Here is a 22,357-nt window from a genome sequence, read left to right as displayed (position 1 = left end):
CTAGTAAACCAGCAACTACAGGGGGTTGGGCTGTAATCTGTGCTTTAACAAGGGCTCTCCAGGTGGATTCAATCCAAGAGAAAGTCTGAGAATCACTGTTCTAACTAATCCAATAAGCTGCTTGGCTTTCAAAACAATGACCCAAGTAGCACTGCTTGGTAGCACGTGGCTCTAATTATAAAAAGGTATTTAAAACAATCAATCATCATTGTGAATTATGGACTTAAATCTACACACATGAAGTGGTGACAGCAACTACCATAAAAGGTAACATTTAATTTTCTCATGGCACGGTACTGAAAAGTACAGCACTCCTAATTTCATTCTTGAGAGGGAAGAAAAGATTGCAATAAAAGCATGTGAAAGATACTGTATTGTCCCCTAAATTAAAAATTAACTTTTAATTACATCATTAACATGTGAATACTTTCTCCTTGCAAATATTAAAACATTACTGATAAGGATAAAGTCTTGGACAACCATTCAAATAAAAGATATAGTTTTAATTTGTGAACACAGAGTTTAAAAAAAATGACATCATCCTGTACATATTTTTCATCAACTGCTTTCTTCATTTGACTACATAAAAGATTTTGCATCCGATTTTACTGAGGCGAGGATGTATCCCCACACCAAGAAGCAATTTCCCAATACCAGTTGGGTGTCATAGGGCTCAAATCAATTCTGACACTATCTACCTGGAGAGAGCATCAGATCCCAGAGGTCAGGGGCTCAGTCTAATGAGACTTCCCTCCCTACCCTGACTTGAGACACTGATAACAAGCCCATGTTGTCACCTGTGCTTCTCACCAATGGGCTACCTATAGAATGGAGATTCCAATGACCTCCTCCTTGGGTTCAATTAGCTTGCTAGAGCAGCTCACAGAACTCAGAAACATTTTAGTTACTAGTTTATCAGCTTAATGTAAAAGGCTATATAACTCAGGAACAGTCAGCTGGAAGAGACGCAGAGGGCAAAGTATGTGGGAAGGGGCTTGGAACTTCTTGCCCTCTCCGGGCCACCGCCCACCCATCACCTCCATGTGTTCACCAGCCTGGAAGCTCTCTGAATCCTGTCTTTTTGCTTTTTAATGAAGGCATCACTACGTAGCCATGAACAATTAAATCACTGGCCATTGGTGATCCATTCAACCTCTAGCCCCTCCCCTCTCCACAGAGGGTGGGGGTAGGACTGAAACTTTCAAACCCTAAATCAAGTGGTTGGTTTTCCTGGCAACCAGTCCCCATCCTTAGGTGCCTTCCATCCTTAGGTGTCTTGTTATGTTATTTGCTATTATCCCTGTCTTTTGGAGGAAAAGACTCAGAGTAGGGAGTTCAAGTCACTTAACCAGTGAGGGATAAAAGTAGAATATGAACTGAGCTGTCTGGCTTTGACTCTGGGCTCTATCCTATCACAGAGATTGATGTGAAACAAAACGTTTCTTCAAAGGGTGCTCACCAATAAGTAAAAATGTAACTACAAATGAAATGCTTCTACGCTTGTCTGGGAATGATTTTTTGTTGTTGTTAACTGGGGTTAGACAGCAAACGTAGTAAAACAATACTGTATGTCTGCTTCTTAAATAAGAGGTCTATCAAACCACTCTAGGAAGACAGAGAAATATATGACTCAATCTAAAGGACAACCATATTATTAACAGAATAAGAAATGGTGCTGATCTCAAGTTCAAAACTGACAGCATAGAACTGTTCTCTAAGAGGAGAACTATGAAGGTTTTGGCTACTGAGTCCTTCATTTTACTATTAAATATGAAAGATATGTTCTACTTAAACTTCCCAGTGTTGTTTGTTTATATTACTGCTAAGTCACTTCAATCGTGTCCGACTCTGTGCGACCCCAGAGACGGCAGCCCACCAGGCTCCCCCGTCCCTGGGATTCTCCAGGCAAGAACACTGGAGTGGGTTGCCATTTCCTTCTCCAATGCATGAAAGTGAAAAGTGAAAGTGAAGTCGCTCAGTCGTGTCCGACCCTCAGCGACCCCATGGACTGCAGCCTTCCAGGCTCCTCTGTCCATGGGATTTTCCAGGCAAGAGTACTGGAGTGGGGTGCCATTGCCTTCTCCAGTTTATATTACTATCCTTTACTAAATTATTCTTGATGAAGGAGGAAGGGCAGAAAGCTAAAGGTGACATTCTGAAGGAGGAAATGAATCTTTCTATCAGTGGTTCTATCCCCATTTTCCCTCTGAGTCATTTTAGTCAACTTCATCATCAGGGTGCTTTTATAAATAGTTTAAAAAAGTTCTGCTGCATTAAAGAGAAATCATAAAAGGTTTCTTTAGAAATTTTAGATGTTTATATACTTTGAGAGGACACAGCATCAAGAATCGTTAGCCCCTTCCTACAACTTTGCATACTGCATCTCTTCTATTTATTTATTTCTTAATTAAATTATAAGTGATTTACAATGTTGTGCCAATCTCTGCTATATAGCAAAGTAATTCAGTTTCACACATACATCTTTTTATTTATTTATTTATTTTTTATACATCTTTTTAAAAAATATTCTTTTCCACTATGGTTTATCCTAGGAGATTAGATATTGTTCCCTGTGCTACACAGTAGGACCTTGGTTTTATCCATTCTGTACATAATAGTTTGCATCTGCCAACCCCAAACTCCCACTCCATCCCTGACCCTGGCTATCACAGTCTGATCTGTGTCTGTGAGGCACATCTACTTCTATTTAATGGTATACACAAACTATCTATTTAAACAGAAGTGCAGCTACTTTCACTTCTGTAATGGGTAAGAACAACTGAGTGACAGGAAATAGTAATATTATGGATCAGGCCAAATGGCAGCTGGAATAGATGGGAACAGAAGAAACGTAAAGGGTAAAAGAAATGTAGGGAGTGATGAAGTGAGTAAAAGTGAATGGTTGGGGGGAAAAAAAAGGTGGGAAATACGACAGTGTCAGAAAGGGAAGAAACCAGTCCAGGTTCACTTCTGCAGGACCAGGTGGATGTCTAGAAAAATGCAGACTAAGGGATCTTATTTTGTAGAGAAACTGAGAGAACCAAGGTGTAGCTTAGACAGAGGCAGGGCAAAATAAGGAATCACTGGATTGAAGGACCTGGGCAAAGACTTTTGGCCAGAGGAAAACCTCAGTAAGGACTATCTCAAAGTAAGATAAAACAGACAAATTAGAGGTATGGTTTTAAAAGATAAAAACTACTATACATAAAACACCCAGGTTCGATGCACGATACTGGATGCTTGGGGCTGGTGCACTGGGACGACCCAGAGGGATGGAATGGGGAGGGAGGAGGGAGGAGGGTTCAGGATGGGGAACACATGTATACCTGTGGCGGATTCATTTTGATATTTGGCAAATCTAATACAGTTATGTAAAGTTTAAAAATAAAATAAAATTTAAAAAAAAAAAAAAAAAAAAAAAAAAAAAAAAAACTACTATACATAAAACAGATAAGCAACAGATTTGCAACAGATAAAACAGATAATGAACAAGGATGTACTATATACCACAGGGAATTATAGCCATTATCTTGGAATAACCTACCATGGAGTATAATCTGCAAATATCCTGAATTACTCTGCTGTAGACCTGAAACTGGGCTTCCCTTGTGGCTCAGTTGGTAAAGAATCCGCCTTGCAATGTTGGAGATCTGGGTTCGATTCCTGGGTTGGGAAGATCTGCTGGAGAAGGGATAGGCTACCCACTCCAGTATTCTTGAGCTTCCCTGGTGGCTCAGCTGGTAAAGAATCTGCCTATAATACAGGAGACCTGGGCTCGATCCCTGGGTTTGGAAGATCCCCTGGAAAAGGGAAAGGCTACCCACTCCAGTATTCTGGCCTGGAGAATTCCATGGATTGTATAGTCCATGGGGTCACAAAGAGTCAGACACAACTGAGTGATTTTCACTCACCATACCTGAAATTAACACAACATTGTAAATCAACTATATCTTAATTAAAAAAAACAAAAACACTTGGCTCTGTAATTAAATCTGTAACTGTAATTTACAGATGTTGAGACTCCTCTGACTAGGGCAAGGAAGTCATTTGCTTTCTATAACTTGGCTGAATGGGACACTGCTAATGAAGAAGAATGGTTAAGAAAAACCAGGGGCAGAATCGTACTCCTAAAGCTGTTTTCTAAACGGGAGGTGTCGTCTTTGACCCCTTAGGAAGGAGCAGTTAAAGTGGCCTTTACCATTTGAATACCTGGGGCATTTTTCCCCCTAGCAGCAGTCCCTACTGATTTCTTAGCGTATACCAGGCAGTCCCCAAAAAGTAGTTTGAAAGTCTATTATTAAGCCCAAGTGAATTTAGAAGAATGTAGGAGTTATGAGAACAATAAATCTAAGTGAGAAAATAGAACATATGTGGCTGGGAAAGGACTGGGAGAACAAAGAAGTAAGTCGAAACCTGTTCTTCACTTTTCAGATTATACACATGACTGAGATGTTAAGCACATTCAAGCACAATCAAAAGTAAAGGAGTAAAATGCAGATAGAGAAAAATCTCAATGACACTCACTTCTTTAGAAAATCTTGAAAATCAGCTGGTAAGTCACTAGGGATGGTCACGGGATACTCTTCGCATTCTTGTCCTTGGCTGAGGGACAGCAGCAGAAGACCTAGACGCCAAATATCCCCTTTCTTCCCGGTTTTATAAGGTAGGGCACTGTCACTGAAACGAACCCGGGTCTGCTCAAACACGTCCTCCTTGCAAATGTCTGCCAGGCGCTTAGAAATGCTGTAGTCCGTAATCTTGACGGTGCCCTCTGCATCCACCAGGACATTCGATGCGCTCAGAACCTTGTGCACCACGGAATTGCTGTGCAAGTAATCGAGGCCTGACAAGAGCTGAACTGCATACCTGCGAAGCTGATGTACCGGGATGGGGCCTGAGTGGCCCAGGTGGGCTGCGAGGGAGATCCCATTAGTGTGCTCCACTAAAATATCCACCACGATGGAATCGTCTTGCTCTTTGAGATTCATTGCAAAGTAGCGTACTATGTTTGGATGGCTCAGTTTCACCAGTGAGCTGAATTCCGTTTCTGCCCCTTGAATCTGGAATGGGAAAAAAAAAAAAACAATAAGATGATGATAGCTGGGTTGGTCAGCATTTACTAGTGTTTCACCGCACAAGTGAAGTATTTGAATAGAAAATGTACTTTTGACAGCAAGGAGAAGGAACATGCCCTGAACTGAGTCCTCCCCTAAACCACATGGTCAACTTACTAGTTCTTAAAGATGGACAAGTTTCAAAAGCAGCTTCTTTTGCAATATGGCCACCAGAAAAAAGAAACAATTTTAAAATAAGCTTTTCTGATTATAAAGATTCACTCTCAAAATTTTAATAGGTACTAATACAAAAGAAAAATCCCACAATTTATCTTTATGGTCACCACTCAAAGACAACTGTTATGACTTTAGTGTATTTACGTTCAGTTTTTCTTTTGTAATAAATACACATACATTTCCAAACACGATGCTTCACCTACTGTTTTATAACCTCTTTATTTATTATGTACCACTGCAATACTAAATGTTCTCCTTAAGCTAAGTATTATGAATCAATTATACAATTCTCCAGTCCCCTAAAATGCAGTTGTGAATATTTCAAGAGACTGAGAAAATGCAAATGATTGCAAATAGCACAGTTATGAAGTACTCTTTAGTCCCTGTTGGAGAGAGAGCTATTAATGGAATAATAAGAGCTAAGAAAGGAGGTTGAGAAGCAGCTGCAAGAGTTTGGACCACGCTCTGAAAGTTCTGAAAGAGGCAGCAGAGTCTGGGAACACTTATGATCCTCCACCATCCCCTCTGGTTGAACAGATCTCACTGCGTTCTGGGTCTTTTTTTGCTGGCCAGTCAAATGCTGAGTTACTTTGTTTTGTCATCGCCTTAAACTCCAGGTTAGTCCTTTTGCTCAGTGAGCCATCTTGGATGCCTACCTGCTTTTTGCACTTATCAATCTTCTCTTTTTCTTGACTGGTAAGGAATGGACCCATTTTTTTGTGCCATTGAAGGACCCACTCATGCAACAAGACAAAGCTGCCAGTAGCTGTTTCCAAAGCATTGTAAACTAATTTTCCAAGCTGCTCATCACTGCCTGCATATTGAAAGGAAATATAATTAAGTATCACTGGTACATTTTCTGTGGGCATAAAAAAAAACACAGGGAGCAGTCATTTGTTCAACAATGGATACCATGTACTATGAAAAATGTGACTTCATGTAATACATGCTCTTTTGTAACCAATTTTTGGTGTTTTAACAATATACTCTGAATTTTAAAATATTAAATTTTACAAAGGGACAATATTCAACAGTGAGATCTTAGAATCAGATCAATGTTTTATTCCACTAGCTGGTATTCATAATGCTATTTTCCTAACGACCTCTGACAACTGTGCCTGCTGGTGTGGTAGTGTAGCCTTCATATAGCTAAATACCAACTAACATTGATAGAAAGAGTTTGGAACCAGGAACGCTCCATCAATGAAGATTAGTGTGCATAGTGAAAACAGGTTTTAGTAACTCAGAAATTTGAAAACATCAATGATCTTTTAAACACAAAATCTGAATATGCTCAGTAAATACAAAGTGGCCAATGGCTTTGAAGGAAGGAACAAGTCATGACAGTTTAAATTTGAAGTGCTTGAGAGAGACACATTTATTTAGTGATAGGCATATGGTGTCCACCTATGCCTGGGGGAGCTAAATTTTTGTAATGCCCCAAAATTTTTTATGAAAATCTAAATTTTTATTAAAGACTGTAATAGAAAATCACCAAAAAATTGGAAGTGGAGAAAAATATCACCCACAATATCACCAATTTGTCTTTCTCTTCTAGAACCTTCTACCCTTTTTTCCCCTAATTTACCGAATTGTAGCATATGTAACAGGGTTTCTCACCCTTGACACTACTGACATTTGGGACGGGAAAATCCTTCGTTGAAGGGGGTTGTCTTGTGTACTGTAAGATGTTTAGCAGCAGCCCTCCCCTCTATCCATGAGATGCCAGCAGCACCCTCACCCTAGAGTTAATCATCAAAATATCCAAATGTCAACCAATGTCCCCTAGGGAACAAAATCACCCCAAATGAAAACAATTGATCTATTCTTTTTCTCTTACTATATAAATTATAATAGTTTTCCATGATGCTACATTATCTTCATAATGAAAAGTAAAGTAACCTGTATACATAATACAAAGTAGTTTTTGCAAAAACAGTCTAGAGAAATGTGGCTGAACTAACTCACTGAGAAGAGGCAGTGTTCCTTCACAGATATGCTGACAATTTAAGAGATTTTTAATTTTAATTGAAATGATCTGTTATACTAGTTATAAATAATTCTGGACATTCTTAGCTAAGAGAAAATAAAAATAAAAACCCCTAGTGTTTGAAAACCTGTCAACCAAAAAATTGAAAACATCTGTTATACTAGTTATAAATAATTCTGGACATTCTTAGCTAAGTGAAAATAAAAATAAAAACCCCTAGTGTTTGAAAATCTGTCAAACTAAGTAAGCAACCTGTGAAATGTAGGATCTATGCAGCACATGTTGGAGATACAGGATAGTAAATATTAATGGGATGGAATGTGATGTGATGCACATAAAGCCTAATTAAATTTGTGAATTATATGGCACAATGTCTTGCAATATATATATCCCCAGCTGGGACTAAGTGAGTATTTCATAATTCCTGCTGCATTTTTTTTGTATTATAATTCTATTATTGCCACCCACCTTTTGTCACTTCTGCCTTGTGGGGATAATAAAAAGAAAAAAAGAACACACTGAAACAAGGCTGAAGGAAAATGTTACCATTAAGAGCTCAGACTGATACTCCACTGTGTGATCATATATATAGAAGCCTCTCCAGTGCTTTAATATTAACATATAGGGAATAATATCTGGGGAACCTCTTGATTCCCTCTAGTTCCAACAGCTTCACACTGAAAAGCAAATGTTAATTAGTTGATCTTTCACAAAAACATGTCTTAAAAAATTAGGACCCATTTAAAAAATTAAACCCATTGTGAGAAAACAAAATAAATAATTTACTTGGTGGTTTTACATTAAAAAAAGTTCAGATTGCAAATGTGTCTCCTAATGAGGGTATTAACAAAGGTGAATTTGTCTAATGAGTACCAAGGAGACTAGGAGTCCAGGGTAAAGTAATACACAGTTGGATTGATTTGCCTTCCTGATTTCCTCAGATCATTAAAAGTAGTGAGTTTTATGTTGCCAATTCATGAGTCAGAAATGCCTTAGAGTCAAGGACAGCCTCAAGACCAAAGCAAATCATCTCTACCAAGTTCTTAAACCTTCCCAAATGGTGGCTGTGTCTGAAGAGGGCAGGCTCTGTGTATGTGCAGAATCTTGCATGGTCCACACCGCCTCCATCACCCAAGGTTACATGTTCAGATCATGGACTCTTCAGATGCTTGGTTTCTTTCCCTCTACCTGTTGCCCTCTCCCTGGCAACTTCCCTTTCTGTGTACATCTCCTCAAAGAGGAAGGGAAAAAAGATCCCTTTAAAAGAAAGCAAACTTGATTTAGGTAATTTAGCTGCCTATTAGCTCTGCTAAGAATATTCATGGGATTGGAAATGAAACTTAATTGTCAAATTCACCATATGCAAGTGATCCCTACACCAATTAGTGGCTGTATCTGTATGACTGATAAAAGATGATGTACATTTAGAGCAAAGGAAGTAGACACGGAAAACTTGATTTTAATATAAACAATTCAAATAAAATTTTGAATAATATTCACTACAAATAGCCATCTGCTAAATAAGATGGCTAAACTGCTAAATAAAACACATAGAAAATAAAGTGAATTTCCTGGTCTGGTACAGGACGCCAAGCAAGAAAATGCTAAGCAGGTGGACAGCAAATTAAGAAAATGAGACTTAACCCTCAAAAATCACAGGCATCAAAACTCATTTTGCTATACATATTTCTTCAGTTACAAACGTACATGATGCAAAATTCCATATTCATAATATTTCAACCAATTTGGTTTTGAAAATTTTAGCTAATTCTAATGATGACAAATTTTGTCTTTCTGCTAACAATATTTCCAACAGCCTGGGGCTTTATTTGCATCTTACAGATGTGGAAAGCTGGGTGACTTCTTTTGATCATCCGGAACGGGAGCTAGAATGATTGTCAGCTTACAGAGTTTTCCTGCAACCACGCTGGTCTAGACGACAAAGTGTCTATTCTCCCCTATTCCTTCATGATTAACTTGGGTAATTAGAATAATTTAAATGAGTTTAGCTAGTTTACTCACCAATACATTTCCCTTTGTGCACCATGAGCTGATCAGGACTACCCATAGAGAAATACAGGATTTCACAAGAGCCAGGAGAATCTTCGCTATTACACATAGAATACTGACGTTCTCGCCTTAAAAATAAATTTGGACAATGATTTTTTTTCTTTAAGATTAACACAGGAAATTTGTGTCCCTCCATTTTCTCCTGCTTACCAGTCAATTCACTGTCCAACAGCAGTCTCTGCTGGGAACTGAGCTGAAGATGCTAATGGGAAAGCTGTCCAACCCCCGACTCGCCACGGAGTCTTCCCCACGTGAACTCTACAAACCCTGTTCCAGATGGGTGCTGCCCTGTATGGTGGCCACATGTGGCTACTTAAATTCAATCACAACTAAATTAAATTAAAAATTCAGCTCTTCAACTTGAGTAGGCACAAGTACAGGGATTCGTCATCATATTGTGCTCTACTTTACTGAACTTCACATACACCACGGCTGCTTTTTTTTTTTTAAACAAATTGAAGGTTTGTGTCAACCTTGTGTTAATAAGCAAGTCTATCAGCACCATTTCCAATAGCATTTGCTCACTTTATGTGTCTCTGTCACACTTTTGTAATTTTTGCAACAGTTAAATCTTTTTCATTATTATTATGTATTTGTTGTGGTGATCTGTGCTCAGTTACTACTATGACTCACTGAAGGCTCAGATGTTTAGCGTTTTTTTAGTAGTATTTTTAAATTAAGGTATGTAAACTGTTTTTTTTTTTTTAAAGATACAATGCTATCACATACTTAACAAACTCCAGCATAGTGTAAGCATGACTTTTACACGCACTGGGAATCCAAATGTGCAAGTGACTTGCTATGCAGCGATACTCATTTCACCGTGGTGGTCTGCTCCTGGAAGGTCTCTGACGCATGTCGGTACTCAACAGCCCCAAGTGACCAGTGGCTACCATAGTGGACAGCACTGATAGAGAACATTCCCATCGTCACAGAAGTTCTATGGAAGTGATTTAGCTCAAGTCCATGTTGACCCCACATCCTGTGTATACGCACATCTGGAGAAAGCTGCAAAATCGGGGATTAAGAGCACTACAAATTCCTAGTCACTAACCGGGCCCCACACTACAGAATGCCCAACCCCCACACTCAAAGCCTAACCCTTCTTTCTTTCTCTTTTTTTCTGAGTGGAAAGCCAGATTACAATGCAAAAATTACAACTAACTTGGGAGAGCTCTGCAGGGACGAGGCCAGGAAGAGTGCCCTTGATGGTCAGGATTGGACACTTGTTAGAAATGCTATGATCAGGCACAGATCTCTAGAAAGCAGTCCTCTCACTGTGAGTGTGATCCTGACCTCCACTTTCACTGAGAACATGAAGCAATGAGCAGTGAAGCCCACACTTTCTGTGGGCCCACCTAGAAAGTTACTTGGCACCTGAGACATTTTTTCTTTTTCTCAGACTCAGAGGAAGGACAGCTACCCTGGCCTCAGTTCCACCCCTGAAGTCTCCTCTGGGACCCTGGTCCATCAGTTAGTCCCCCTCTTCTTTATGTTCAATCTGTCCCTCTCCATTGGCTTCTTACCTTCAGCCCATAAATCTCTCCCATGTCCATTCTCCTCTCCCTCAATCTCTTGCACCATCTTGTTTTTCATTTTCAAACTTCTACACTTGCTGTCTCCATGACTGTCCCTTCCATTTACTCTTCATGCTACTGCAAAGTCAGTGAAACTGCCACCTACCCCTATCATTCTCAACTGGATTCTTCTCCTGGGCTCTTTTTTTGGTTGGTGGCATAGTCATCCATTCTGTGTCAGTAGTCAAAATGTGCACGTCTCCCTGAGCTCCTAGATCTCCTGCAACTAACTGATTCTTAAGTATGAGCCTCTCTTCTCCAATTTCCCTGCCTTGTTCAGGTCATCACCAAATTTCTCCTGGACACAAAAGATACCCCATTATTAACTGGTCTTGCCATTTTCAATTCCCTCCCCTAACACCCTCCCACACTGCTGAGAAAACCTATTATGACTTGAGTCTCTTGTACTACATGTGCGTCCACAAATTCTTAAGGCCATGGAACGATTAAGGACATAGAAAGTGAAGTTGCTCAACAAAGGCGAAAGTGCATCCGTGAAAAGCTGGGCCAAGGGGCCAGGTACTTGAGAATCAAGACTTTAAGCTCTTTCCACTAGAACGGTCAGGGGTTTTCTGTTTTCTTTCTCTTGTTTTACACAGTGGAAACGTTTCATTACATAAAGCCGTACTGGTTTTTGATGTATCCCACACAAAAAAGAAAAGCTGAGCTGCCCTGGTTAAACAGACTGCAGACCCTACCAGGGCCAAAAAGACAGTCTGTCCCTTTCTATCATCCTCCTGCCTCCCTCCCTCCCTTCATCAGATGTTTACTGAGCACCCACCCTGTCCCTGCCAGGCACTGTGCCAGGGCCTGAAGAAAACACAGAGGCAAGAACCCCATACTTCCACAAAAGGAGAAGACAATTCAAAAGCAAACAAATGAATATGAAGTTTAGCTAGCAGTAACTGCTATGGAGAAATTTAATAAAGCAGGAAATCGGAGAACAAGTAGCTAAGGTGGGGTGCTCAGGGAAGGCATCAGAGATCACGTGTGAGGGGAGAACTGAGTGATGAAGAGTCGGCCACGCAAAGTAAACTGAAGTAGAGCATCGCAGGTAGAGTAACTGGCAGAGGCCATGAGACAGGAAGGAGCTCGGTGTGCGTGGAGGACTGGATGGTGAGTGTGGCCACCGTGCAGAGGGTGAGGGCGAGGAAGAGTGGTATGACATGAGATGCATGAGCTGTTCCTCTACTGTTCGCCCCCGCTCTCTGTTCGCCCCCGCTCTCTGTTCGCCCCCGCTCTCTGTTTGCCCCCGCTCTCTGTTCTCCACTAGCAGCCAGGAAGAATTTCACTCAGCATGGGTCAGATGATACCGTGTTCCTTTTTAAAACCTCAAACGGCTTCTCAGTACACCTGAACTCCTGATGCAACCAACAAAGACCTCACTTGTGATCTGCCCCTGCTGCCCCCTTGAACCACTGTCTCCACAACTGGTCATTCTAGCCATGCTGCCCTGGTTGATGAGCTCTGGGCAGGACCAGCCTAGGCCAGCCTGGGGTCTTCTATACCGGCTGTTCTTTTCAGCTGAGCAGCTGGCTCATTCCCTTCATCCAGATCCAGGATATGTGCCCTCAGTTTAAAGCCACTGTCCCTTAGTCACTCAGGATCCAATCCTTGGACTCTTTCCTCCAAACACCCAATCTAAAGTAACAATTCAGTCTTTCTTCAAGACAGCCAATTAAATTCTCTGCAGAGCACTAGTCATTATCTGACAACTTCTGGTTTGCTTGTGGACAGTCTCTTTCAACTAAAATACAAGCTCCGTGAAACCAGAGTCCACCTTGATCTTATTTACTGAATCCCTAGGACTGAGAATAGTGTCTGGCCTTTAGCAAGTAAGTTCTCATCAAGAATCTCGTTCTAGATTGTATTGCTTTTAGTCACAGCCAATTCGAATACTGACTGCTGACAATGTTCATGACAAGGTCATGTCTACTAATTCTACTGAACGTATCTTCTAGTTGAAAGAATAAAATGTAACACTCTGCTCATTTCCTTTGGCTTTCCAACTTAAAGACTAGTGAATAGCAAGGAAGAAAAAGAATAAAGAGTATGTATGAGATACTTCAGTATATCAAGGACTTTTTATTTCTTAACCAAAGAAGCATGTAAACTATAAGAAAGATTCATTCTTTTCTAGTCTGTACGTGACATAGTGCCAGAGTTCCATACAGGTTTGTACAACAATCTTGGCAAACAATACATGAAAATGACCTCTTGGATGCTTGTGGAAATGTCATTCTATCCAAGAGATACTAATGTCCCTTTATAAGTGCTACATAAAAATCTGTTCTACCTGTGTCAAGGAAACAGAGAATTTCCCACCCTTCCTTGAATAGACTTGCTAATAATTACTGATCTCAAAAGCAAGTCTAATCTTGGACCCACTGTTTACAGTTAGCCACAAAAATGGAAATAATTAAACTAAAAAAGATTGCTTTTTATACAGCCTTATTCACGGCATTGATTTATTTCCACCATTTCTAACACAGTAGGAATTTGTTAGATATTTCCTAGTGGAATACTCTGACAGCTTCAAACTATGTTGCCTAATGGAAGCCCAGTTGCAAAAATAATCTCAAATTGGTTTAAGGAATTATAATCTTAAAAAGAAATCATTACCAGAAACTGCATTCAAGAAAACATTTAGTTCACCATAACAGTAGGTGGTTAAATGTTAATATCAAAATGATTTCTAAGCCGATTTTTTTTCAAAGTAGATAATTAGGGAAAGAAGTGAAATGACTCCTCCTTATAAACAAACTGTAATCCAAAAGATTATATAAGCTTTTAGTTTGGTACCTAAAATGCTGGTTTTAAGTGGTGCTTAGATTATCACAAAAAGATAGCTTAAATACATATAGAACCTGAATGATAATACCTGTGCTATTTAATCACCCACCTAATCACAGAAAGGAATTCTGTACTAAAATTCCTTTCTGGTCTACAGTGGCAGTCACAGCAAACATAGAAAGTCCCCTTCATACAAACAAGTTCCATTCTGACAGAGTGTTCATAAGTCCAATTTGTTCATAAGTCCTATAAAATTAGCCTGGGTATCCAACTAACAAAACTGGCTATACAGTACTGTACTGTAATAGGTTTATAATACCTTTCATGCAAGTAATATATAAAAAACAAATACAAAAAAACCCATTTTTAATCTTATAGTACAGTACCTTGAAAAGCAAGTACAACAGCTGGCATACAGGGGCTGGCACTGAATGAACAGTCAAGAGGCGTCACTGACTGGAGGAAGGAGCAGAGATGGGAGGTGGGAGAGCTGAAGGACCGTCAGCACTAGGAGAGGGAGGGCAAGCTGCAGTTTCGCTCACACCTGACAGTGATGGAGTGCACGTCTGCATCTTTCAAAGTTTGAAACTTGTAGGTTTGTATGTAGGGGACTTACTTCACAAGGAAGTCTCAATTCTTTAGTGGAAAAGGATATGGAGGAAGAGATAGTATCTTTCATGTGACCTTTGGTGACATGTGACCCAGGAGCCCACCTGCCGTGACAGGGAAGCCCAGTGTCCTCAGTAGCAAGGGGAGGGGAGCCCTGGCAGCAAACTGGAGCTCCTGTCCTCACGTAAAGGATCTCCTACACCTGTGCCCATTGTGGCACTCTCCCCACATCTGTGGTGAGACCTAAGGCATTACAGACTGAAAACAGTGTGAATCGGACTGGATGATGATTCTGATGGAAGAAAAGTTTTTAAATCACTTACTGAATAATTGGGCTTCCCTGATGGCTCAGACGGTAAAAGATCTGCCTGCTGTGCTGGAGACCCAGGTTCAATCCCTGGGTTGGGAAGATCCCCTGGAGAAGGAAATGGCAACCCACTCTAGTATTCTTGCCTGCAGGATTCCATGGACAAAGAAGCCTGGTGGGCTACAGTTCACGGGGTCACAAAGGGTTGGACATGACTGACCAACTAACGTTGAATAGTTAGATCATCAAAAGTCAGATCAAACTGCACTGGAGGCAATGTTAAGGTTAATAACAGTTATATAAAGGGAAATAAAACTGGCTTTGTGAAAGATACTTGGAAAGTATTAAAACAAATGAAAAATTTTATATTACTAATATATTAAGATACACAGGCTTTGAAAAAGTTATTAAAACTGTCATGTGACAACTCAACCAAATTTCACTACAAGTTGTTTTAAGGGACTGGAAATCTCAGGGACTTACTTAGACCTTCCAGAGGAGTTAGTCCGATGTTTACCATTTCCTACGAAGTCAGGAGAGCCTCCATGTAGAATGGCAGCTGTTCTGTGTCCTCCTGGGTCTTTTCTAGGGGTATGATCTTGATTTGACAAACTAGCTATTTCTAAACGTTCCTTAAAAAAAGAAAAGTAAAACCTACTTTAGACCTAAGTCATAATGGAAGACAATCATGGTAAGTAATCATAAATATGTAGAGCATGCACTTTTCATTTAAGCTGAAGATTTTCAAGTGTAATAAAGTTGAACTCAACTTTTTAAAATTTAGTGTCCAAATATGTACTGTTTCAAGAACTGAAGGTCAAGGTTACAGTTTTAAGAGAATGTGAACTTTATAAATACTTAGAAATGTGGAATATGCGTGAAAAGCTAGGGAGAAGAGCAAGAGATAAACAGAAGGAGGCATTCAAACAGAGCATACTCAATATCCTGTAATAAACCATAATGGAAAAGAAAAAAAATGTTCTAGTACCATTTGCAAAAAGGGCTCTCCTTTCTCTAGAATTATCTTTGTATCTTGCTCAAAAAATCAGTTATATATAAATATATGGGGTGGGGGGGTCTATATTTAGATTATCTCTTCTATTGACAGAACTAGTATTGTTTTATTATCTATCTTGAATCCATTATTAAACTATTTTGAACACTGTTTAAAAAAGAAAAAACAGAGAGCAGAGTGGCTGTCAGGAAGGCACATTAGATGGAAGACAGGCGAACAGTTGTATCACCTTAAATTTGTATACAGCTTTGTACATTCACAAAGGGCAGTACATTTTTCTGTAGGAATGGTTACATAAGACAGACAGGAAAGCATTATCTGTGCCACATTAAGGGATGAAGAAAATACGTGCAGAGTGTCACCTGTCAAGGTCACCAAGCCAAGGCAGTAAAAAAGCCAAAGCTTTCAGCAGGTTCTGTTTACTCATAAATCAGTACCTCCTCCTACTGCACCTCACTGTTTCCCTTAGGTGATATGCCATTTCTTTAAAGGAGAATGAGCAAAATTCTCTCTGGATTTCTCCAAACATGTGTAACTGGTTTTCTGATTGAGTTGGACTCAGGAAAAATACAGGACAAAGGAGTATATCCTTTTTCCACCACTGCTTTTTAAATCTGTTTTCCATCACTGAATGAAATTTCAGGCAGATCCATCTGGTTTCTGTTCACTCTGCAGTATGAACAAATAGTTTTGTTTTCCAAGTATTAAGAATTCCAGTCTGAGTTGATTATCAAAGCTTCAATCTCCCCTCTCCTTCAACTCTGCTGATAAACTACTCTAGTTACATAAGCCTAAGTCTTCTACAGATAATATACAACTCAAAGTTTGGTAACTATCTGGAGAATATAAAATACACAATGAATGATATCTGGGAGACTTTTAAGTGCCTCATTTTAAACTTTACTACTGATAGCAACAAAGGAGGGAAAATGGAATAATGAAGAATGAAGGACAGAGGTCCTGACTTCTGAGATATTCAAACATTATGAAGATACAGTAATTAAAATACCATCAATGGAAAGAAAAAGATTGTATATTTAGAAAATGTAAACTATTTGACTATGGCAGAAATTCTAGAGTACCTGCTTAGCCATTTCTTTCCTTTTTTTCTCCTCTTTTATCTCTTCTTTCCTTTTCTGAATCTCATGAAGGATTTCACGTTGCTGAAATAAATCATACCGCCATCAAATGCTGATCTCTGAAACCCATACAACACACAAATTCTGAAATCACAAAAAATCTTCTGAATTTCAGTCCTAAGAGTATGTAGAACCTTAGTACATACTACAGTTTCATCAGTTTATCAGAGTTCTTATGCAGTAGACCTCCCACTTAAATGCAGTAGACTGTGGGGGAGGGACACTTCCTCCCCACTTTTACATGGAGGGATTTGTTGTGGAAGCTCAGAGTCCTAACTATTGGACCACCAGGAGATTCCTAAAGTGGAGGGACTTTCACTGTGGCAACACCACTGGCCTCTCACTTCTCCCCACTCTTGACTGAGCCCCTCCTTTTTGGTATCTGCCTGTCTGCAGAGAACATGCATTTGCACCTCCTCTTTGCCCAGGTGGAGGTGGACTGAGCCAGCACCACACCCATAACACAGACCTTCAGCTGCACTCCCCAACCAGCTTTCTCGTTGTTAAAAGTGGCATTTTGATCTATTCATTTGGCCCATGTACCTATTACTCAAATGATTCTGAGTTTACATAAAGTAGCGTTTTTATAAGCCTCCTAAAATTCCAGGTTATAACTATCAAAACCATTGAGAGATTAACCAAAAACAACTGCAGCAATAATAGAAAATGTAAAAACATATCCCAAACTTACAGGTAGTTACAGCAGTACATTGAAACAAGACTGTTAATTAAATATCTTTACCTTCTAATTAAAATGTGTCTGCCTAAGAGCTAAGGAACTTTAAACTTTAAATGATAACTAGGCTATGCAATTAAATAGGAGATAAACAGTAACAAAATGAATGGAACTCACAAAGACAATGCTAACATAAGCAAAGGATGAACAAAATGAAGTAGGAAAAAAAGAACAAGGAATAAGAACCTAAGAAAAGTAGGAATAACAAAATCCTAGAAGTAACTGTAACATCTAAGGGGAGAAAAATAAAAAGCCTCACTAAGAGATAAAAATATATGGAAAAACTATTCCTGGACAGGAAGTCTGAACTTTGTCATGATGTAAATTCTGCCCAAATGGATATATAAGTACAATTTTACTCAAAATTCCAGAGGCTTTGTTTTGATCTTGAGAAAGCAATCCTATAATTTCTCTGTAAAATAAATGTGTGAGGATAGCTGAGAGAAAAAAAAAGAACAATGAAAGAGGAAGGGACGGGGTCCTGACTCCTCAGATAGTCAAATGTTACAAAGACAATAATTCAAAGATTGTGGTATAGACCTAAGAAAAAAACAGATGAATTGAACAAAAGAGATAATTCACAAATAGAACTTAGTACAAATAAGTAGGTAAAATACCCTTTAAAGGAAGTATTACAAATCACCTAAGAATGAATGATTATTTAATAAATGTGTTAGGAAAATGGGGTGGGGGGACTCAGACCCTCATTTTAACAACCTACACCAAAATAAGTTCTAGATAAGTAAGTGTATTAAAAGACTAAATAGAAGAAAAAGAACAAAAATCAAGAAGGAAATTTAGATATAGGTATTATGTTTGATTAAAGGATTTTTAAAATAACACAGGAGTGTATATTCTTATGCAGACTAAGACTAAAGAAAAAATACAAATGGTGAGTGAACTAAAAAATACGTTCAGTCTCTGGCTTTGGCCACTCGTTTGGGCATGAGATACTTGTCCCACAGAGGGAAGAAGGTAATAGCCTCTGAACTCCTGCACAGCTTTACAAGCACACAAAGAAATTTGCTTAAATTGACTTTTTCTTTCATTTAAAGACTAGGACTAAGGAAGGGTTCTAGGGGCAGCACTGATACTTGTTGGGAGGGAATCACTCATAGTATTTATTTCTTGGTTACTCTTAGGGCCTCCTTTCACATGAATCCATGGTTCTTGGATCAAATCCAGAGCAAAACTTAATAAATATGGATAAGTATGTAGGCAGAGACAGAGATTAAAAACCTATAGGGCTCTCAGTCCTCTGGCTGGCCACCGTGGTGACATGGGTCTCACCTCCTCTTCCTCTTTCCGCTTGGCCTCTAACTGCCTCCGCTGCTCCTCCTGAGCTCGCCTTTCCAGCATTTCTTCATGAAAAGACTTGGGAGGGGGCTTGTTGTGCTCGCAGAGAAATGACTGCACATAGTAAGCCAGTTCAAATATCATCACCTAAACACACGGATGGAAATCAACCACAAATGGTCAAGTGATGGGAAGACAGGGTCCAACGGCAAGACTACAGAAAAACATGCAGACCATCCAAGACCATTCACAATGATGATATTCATTTTGATGTGACACATTCTAAATTAGTTATAGGAGGTAACCACAGCAGGAAAAAGCTTTTCAGCACTCATCTCATTGTGTTGCTATCAAGACATATCACTATCTAAATAAGTAAAAAGCATCACTTTGGTAGTCCTATTCAATTTATTGGCATTTTCTATATAATAAATCTTCTAAAATATTTTTCTATATGCAGAAGGCAATGGCACCCCACTCCAGTACTCTTGCCTGGAAAATCCCATGGGTGGAGGAGCCTGGTAGGCTGCAGTACATGAGGTTGCTGAGAGTCGGACACGACTGAGCGACTTCACTTTCACTTTTCACTTTCATGCATTGGAGAAGGAAATGGCAACCACTCCAGAGTTCTTGCCTGGAGAATCCCAGGGAGGGGGGAGCCTCGTGGGCTGACATCTACGGGGTTGCACAGAGTCAGACACGACTGAAGTGACTTAGCAGCAGCAGGTTCTCCTTAGTTATCCATTTATCCACAGTAGTGTGTATGCCAACTTCAATCTCACAATTCATCCCACCACTCCCCTTCCCCTCCTGGTATCCATGTTTATTCTCTGCATCTGTGTCTCTATTTTTGCTTTGCAACTGAGTTCATCTGTAACATTTTTCTAGATTTCATATATATGCATTCATCTACTATATTTGTTTTTCTCTTTCTGACTTAACTCTGTATGCCAGTCCCTAGGTCCATCCACATCTCTGCAAATGGCACAATTTATTCCTTTTATGGATGAGTAATAGTCCATTCTATATACGTACCATATCTTTATCCATTCCTCAGTTGATGGACATTTAGGTTGCTTCCATGTGAAGGCTATTGTAAGTAGTTCTACAATCAACACTGGGACGCATGTACCTTTTGAAATTTTGGTTTTCTCCAGGTATATGCCCAGGAGTGGGACTGTTGTGTCATATGGTAGTTCTATTTTTGTTTTTTTAAGGAACTTCCATACTGGTCTCCATAGTGGCTGTACCAATTTACATTCCCACCAATAGTATAGGAGGGTTCCCTTTTCTCCACACCCTCTCCCAGCATTTACTGTTCATAGATTTTTTGATGATGGCCCTTCTGACCTGTATGAGGTGATACCTCATTGTAGTTTTGATTTGCACTTCACTAATAATTAGTGATGTTGAGCATCTTTCCGTGTGTTTGTTGGCCATTAAAAAGTATAATCTAAAATAAAGACAATGTGCTCTCTTCAGTAGAACATATGCTAAAACTGGAGAGATACAGAGAAGATTAGTATGGCCCCTGTGCAAGGATGACTTGTAAATCTGTGAAGCAGTCCATGTTTTTTTGGTTACCAAGGGAGAAAGGGATGGGGGAAGGAGGGATAAATGGAGAGACTGAGATTGACATGTACACACTATTACATATAACATAGATAACTAGTAAGGACTAACTGTATAGCACAGGGAACTCTTCTCAAAAGTCAGTAATGACCTGTAGGGAAAATGAATCCAAAAAATAGTGGATACTGTGTACGTAGCTATACAGTGGAAATCAGTACAACACTGTAAATCAAATCAACTATACTGTAATACAAATTTGAATAAATAAATAAAATAAGGTCAAAAAAAGGTGGGGCTGGGGTGAGTGGGACAACAAAAGCAGAAATAAACAAGTGGGACTAAATCAAATATTTCTGCACAGCAAAAAAAAAAAATAAAGATTCTGCACAGCAAAGGAAACCATCAAGAAAACGAAAAGGCAAACTACAGAATGGGAGAAGATAGCTACAAATCATATATCTGATAAGGGGTCAATATTTAAATATATAAAGAACTAATATAACTCAGCAGCAAAAATAAAAAAGAAAACCCAAACAATCCAATTAAAAAATGGACAGAGGAACACAACAGACATTTTTCCAAAGAAGACATACAAATGGCCAACAGGCACATGAAAAGATACATAACATCACTGATCATCAGGGAAACACAGATCAAAACCACAATGAGCTATCACCTCACACATCAAAAAGACAGTGAACAACAAGTGTTGGTGAGGGTGTGGAGAAGGGAACCCTGATACACTTTTGGTGAGAATGTAAATTGTTGCAGCCAGTCTGAAAAACAGTATGGAGGTTCCTCAAAAAATTAAAAACAGAACTACATATGATCTAGCAATCCTATATCTGAGTATATATTCAAAGGGAATGAAAAAAAAGGATCTTGAAGAGATATCTATACTCCCATGTTATTGCAGCATTATTCACAATAGCCAAGGTAAGTGTCAATGAAAAAGTGAATAAAGATGTGATATAAATATACATACACAGTGAAATATTCAACCATGAAAAAGAACATCCTCCTGCTTGCAGAAACACAAATGGAACTTGAGGCATTATATTAAGTGAAATAAATCAAAGACAAATGCTGCATGATATCATTTACATATAGAATCTAAAAAAACTGAAACAGGGACTAGAATGGTGGTTACCTAGGGAGTGGTGAGAGTAAAGGGGAGATATGTAGGTCCGAGTATACATACTTTCAGTTATAAAATAAGTAAGTTCTGGGGATCTAATGTATAGCATGATGATTATATTGCTGTTGTTCAGTCGCTAAGTCATGTCCAACTCTTTACAACCCCATGGACTGTAGCACGCCAGGCTTCCCTGTCCTTCACTATCTCCTGGAATTTGCATGATGATTATGTAACAGTTATATTATATAATACTGCACTATAAAAATCAAATCAAACACAGCAAAGAATTTTACAAAAAAATGACAAATCATGAATCCAAGAAACCAGAGGATTCTGTAGCTGAATTTTCAATGTAAACTCCATATTATTTTTCAGTTAAGGCATTAGACTACATTAGAAAGAACTTAAACTAGAAAGAACTCTGCAGTAATTCCCAAGGCCAATTTTTTTGTCCAAGCTGTTCTACAATCACTTTATGTACCACAACAATCACTGAAGTTCTTGGAAACACAACTTAGGTGGGCAAAGATTATAGGGGCAAAAAGCACCCCAGAGGGCACACAGTAACTCACTGTGTTATGGAATGCAAGTGAAAAACGGTCCAGTCACTTTCCTAGTGACACAGAGGCCTAGGGCTAGTCCTTACTTAACTCTTCTCAGTCTTTGTAGGATAGGATAAGTTAAAAGTGATGTGCATAGGCAAAAACACTGCATAATCTTACACAAAAGTGAGGAGAAGATGGATTATACCTAGGGTACTCAGTGGGCTTAAGGAACAGACCGTAATACTCGCCCTAAGAGGTCACCCAGCCTGGCCCTCCAGA

General features: G+C 39.2%; 1 protein-coding gene, 1 long non-coding RNA gene and 1 other non-coding gene across 5 annotated transcripts in view; 2 read left to right on the top strand and 1 right to left on the bottom strand.

Annotated features, from left to right (window-relative positions):
* Window positions 1-22,357, bottom strand: part of EIF2AK4 (eukaryotic translation initiation factor 2 alpha kinase 4) — a 98,339-nt gene that overhangs the window by 58,606 nt on the left and 17,376 nt on the right. For all 3 annotated transcript variants that reach the window (XM_055537349.1, XM_055537350.1, XM_055537351.1), the window contains 6 exons: window positions 18,818-18,970; window positions 16,735-16,815; window positions 15,121-15,269; window positions 9,304-9,419; window positions 5,948-6,105; window positions 4,525-5,060 (listed from right to left, as the gene is read on the bottom strand). In XM_055537349.1, coding sequence (XP_055393324.1) covers window positions 4,525-5,060; window positions 5,948-6,105; window positions 9,304-9,419; window positions 15,121-15,269; window positions 16,735-16,815; window positions 18,818-18,970 — 1,193 coding nt within the window. The remainder of the gene's footprint in view (window positions 1-4,524; window positions 5,061-5,947; window positions 6,106-9,303; window positions 9,420-15,120; window positions 15,270-16,734; window positions 16,816-18,817; window positions 18,971-22,357) is intronic.
* LOC129621222 (uncharacterized) lies at window positions 174-4,921 on the top strand. The gene is made up of 3 exons (XR_008699153.1): window positions 174-267; window positions 4,432-4,552; window positions 4,785-4,921. It is a non-coding gene; the product is annotated as an uncharacterized LOC129621222 (long non-coding RNA).
* Window positions 20,295-20,399, top strand: LOC129622220 (U6 spliceosomal RNA). The gene has a single exon (XR_008699891.1). It is a non-coding gene; the product is annotated as a U6 spliceosomal RNA (small nuclear RNA).

Source organism: Bubalus kerabau, chromosome 10 (assembly GCF_029407905.1).
Source record: "Bubalus kerabau isolate K-KA32 ecotype Philippines breed swamp buffalo chromosome 10, PCC_UOA_SB_1v2, whole genome shotgun sequence".
Classification (NCBI taxonomy): Eukaryota; Metazoa; Chordata; class Mammalia; order Artiodactyla; family Bovidae; genus Bubalus; species Bubalus kerabau.
This window is presented reverse-complemented; position numbering and strand designations above follow the sequence as displayed.